Here is a 3,549-nt window from a genome sequence, read left to right as displayed (position 1 = left end):
TGAACTTCCGGAGTTCTTTTCTCGCTTAAAAGTGGTTCTTGTTGATGTCATACTCGGCAGGCTGTTGAGCTTGGGTCCTGCATTAACCCTCATCGAAAGTATCTTAAGGGGTGTTATTGATCTTCGCTTGACTCCGATGGTCTTAGCTAACGACATCACGAGAGGTAAGCTATTATGTAATATACTTAGCAGCATATTACGCTATGGTGTGACCTGATGCTCATCCCCTTTTTTTTTGAATTTGTCTCAGCAACCGTTCGTATGAAGCGTGAAGAGCTGAAGAAACTGGAGGGCGAAGTAGTGGAGTTCTTCAAGCGTCTGGAGAGGGTGCTTAGATGGACTGCTTTGGTAGATTTGTGTCAAGGCAACGGAAGAGTCTTCGTGGGTCCTTATGAAGAAACCATACTCTTGGATGTGTATATTGACCACTTTTTAGAAGAGGCCTATGCGAGCAGGGCATCATCGTCTTCTCTTGAGGATTAGTAACAAAGTAGTACTATGGCTAGCTCTTGTAGGAGAGTTAGTCTTCTTGGTGTTCTGTACGAACTTACTAGTATTATCGTTATTAAGTTAGTTGTTAAAAGCTTGCTTGCTTTTGAAAGCATGTTTTAAAACACATGTGAAAACAGGTAAGTTGGATGGTTAGCAAAACCTATTATTATGATTAGCAACAATAATCGCACATAACAAACAACATGCAAATACAAAATCAAGGGTGACGCAAATAGCATATCACAATTACCTTACAATAACATCAAATATGACGCGCTAGGTCTGGGGCTGGTCACTAGACATATTTACCCATGCTAATCATTCTACCCCAATAAATTATTTAGACGAATCCTAAGTGTTTCTAGGTGAATCTCTCATTTTAGTGATCTAAATAATTCTACTCATTTTAATATGTCTTACCCAGGCGCGCTCCTTGTTAGGTAAACGAAGCTTAATCCTCATTTACGGTCACAAGGTCGCTCTGATACCAACTGTAACAACCCGGATTTTTAATGACTTAATTAAGGGATAAAAGCGGAAAAACCCCAAGTCATTGCTATAAAAATGAATCCAGATCGTCATGGATCACTTACACATGACTAAATAATTTAGTCGAGAGATTTAATTACAAATTAAACCAACATTAAAAACTCCTCTCATAACCCATTTGCCCTTTAAGGGTGTCTCTACCGACTCGTTCTTGGTACCGAAAAACATTTAAACAAAAGTCGCCGAGCGACAGTAACCTAACCATTCTCCTATCATCGCCTTAATCATTCAAAAGCAGGCATGCGAATGGAAATGGAATGCATAAATAAGAATCACGTAAAGCATATATCACATAAGTTCTCTTATCACAACATTCAGGATATTCAAATGATAAAACAGTATTACTCAAAGATATTAAGAAACCATTTTAGTAATACAACAACGCTTAAGAAAGTTAAGCACATGTGAGCACAACAAGTCCCAATAGTCAAACATGTGACATTATTACCTTGATCTTTCTTTATCGTGCAGTAACATTATTCTTTTTTTTTTTTGGGAAAATGTAAGTTCTCATTAAGATAATCAATAGTCCCATACAACCAATGTTCGAGCATTACTTGAAACAGACTCAATTACAACGTATATGCGCTACCCATGCTAATACAGACGCATTTTTACTACGAATGCTACATTGTGCTAAACGACTTTGAACATCATGTTTCACCCTTGCTGCAATAACCTGAGGTCTAAAAACATACCCCTCTATCCAGCTACAATTCCTACTATGCCAAATATGGTACATCAGACTAGCAAGAATCATGGCAATAATTTTCTTTTTACAAGCAGAGGCTTGTCTCCAATCAATCCACCACCTGATAATCTGCTGCATAGGAAATCTGAAACAGCTCCATTCAGAGACCATATCACTACAATGCCTGCTAAATGAACATTCAAGAAACAGATGGTTTAGGTTTTCCTCCTGCAACCCACATAAGAAACACTTGTTTTCAGAAATGATGTGCATCCTGATCAGCCTGTCCTGTGTCAGAAGCTTCTGATGAGCAATTAACCAAACAATAAAAGCTTGTCTAGGAATCAACCACTTATTCAGCATCCAGGGGTACCATGGCACCAAATTCCCATCCGGCTTAATCCATTGATACCCTGCTTTGATTGTATACTGCTCCAAACCAGATAAAGATAGAAAAAGAGGTTTCATAAGATGCTTGACCTGGCAAATTTTACGCCAAGCCCAGCTGCTGCCACTACCAGGTTCATAGTCCATCCAATTACAGTTTTTGATGTAAATAGAGTGAACCCACCGCACCCATAAATGGTCAGCTTTTTTAGCCACCCACCAGACATATTTCCCTACAGCTGCAACATTCCAACAGTGGAGATGTTTAAAACCTAAACCCCCCTGTTTGATGGGTTTGCAAGCATTCTCCCATGAAACAAGTGCAGGGCTTTCTTTTGAGTCACTGCCATGCCACAGGTAAGATCTACAAATTGCTTCAATTTTAGAAATCACAGTCTTAGGGAGGATAAATATCCTGGCCCAATAACTATGAAGAGTGCTTAACACAGATTGAATCAAGACAGTCCTCCCAGCATAAGAGAGCTTCCTAGAGCCAAGCCCTCGAATTCGATCCACAACATTGTCCACAAGTCTGTTACAATCCATCACAGCTAAACGTTTAGGTGATACAGTGACCCCAAGATAAGTGAAAGGGACTTGTCCTCTCTTCATCTCAGTGATAAGCTCCAAATCCATGAGAACCTGATTGTCAACACTATTACAGTACAGGCTAGATTTACCCTTATTCATCACTAGCCCAGTAGCCCTAGAGAACATTAAGAAAGTTTTTATCATCAATCCCACAGAATCCCTGTCAGCTTTGCAAAAGAGGATTATTCACCATATAACAATTTCAACGGTAAATCCAACAGGCATCATGTGCGTAAAAACAATAGTCATTTCTTTAAAAACATTTGTTTTCTAACAATTAAGCACGGGACGTGACTACTAATGTCACACGCATACTCACGGCTTGCATCTCACCTTAAGTACGAATGTGAACATCAATCCCGCCAATCATACCGATTCTAGGAGGTTTACATCTCACCCCTAGTGCTCAGTAGGACCGGACAACTAAATTGACTTGGTTTAACAACCAGAATCGTGAGGAAGAACGGACTGCTAATGGATGGTCTCAGAGGTCCCATTTAAGTGACATGTCCCATACACTTCGAGGCACCAAGACAATCGCAATCGTCAAGGTCTGCACACGATCGCAACCGTGAAATAATAATTGCCAAGATATCTGAAAGGTAGTAAAGCTGATCAAGCTCCTGTCAATATATGCGCATATACCCACTCCACAACTTCTTGGAACACGCAGCTCCTCAGTGGCAGCTGGTCGACTACTATCCTAACGACAATCCCTCCACACGCAGCTTCGGGATGTGTTGTCCATACTTGTATAGCATAAGCTCTCTAAGCATTCTTCTGTCATGTCGATCCCTAAACCTTACCAAGGTAGCGCCCAACATGTAACACGAAAGACT

The 3,549-nt window shown here is 40.3% G+C and overlaps 1 protein-coding gene across 1 annotated transcript; it reads right to left on the bottom strand.

Moving 5' to 3' along the window:
• Window positions 1-1,609: 1,609 nt before the first annotated feature.
• LOC141639791 (uncharacterized) lies at window positions 1,610-2,959 on the bottom strand. The gene is made up of 2 exons (XM_074448837.1): window positions 2,901-2,959; window positions 1,610-2,825 (listed from the first exon to the last, which is right to left on the bottom strand). Exons 1-2 carry the CDS (start codon window positions 2,957-2,959, stop codon window positions 1,610-1,612), a joined length of 1,275 nt encoding a protein of 424 aa, XP_074304938.1.
• Between the last annotated feature and the right edge of the window lie 590 nt (window positions 2,960-3,549).

The sequence above is a fragment of the Silene latifolia genome, unplaced genomic scaffold (genome assembly GCF_048544455.1).
Source record: "Silene latifolia isolate original U9 population unplaced genomic scaffold, ASM4854445v1 scaffold_57, whole genome shotgun sequence".
NCBI lineage: Eukaryota > Viridiplantae > Streptophyta > Magnoliopsida > Caryophyllales > Caryophyllaceae > Silene > Silene latifolia.
The sequence above is the reverse complement of the archived record's forward strand: the minus strand, read 5'-3'. Positions and strand labels throughout refer to the sequence as shown.

Coding starts and splice junctions, on each gene's coding strand:
- LOC141639791 (XM_074448837.1), bottom strand. CDS start 2,959: ATGACTATTGTTTTTACGCACATGATGCCTGTTGGATTTACCGTTGAA. Junction 2,826..2,900: donor ACCGTTGAAATTGTTATATG/GTGAATAATCCT, acceptor AATGTTCTCTAG/GGCTACTGGGCTAGTGATGA.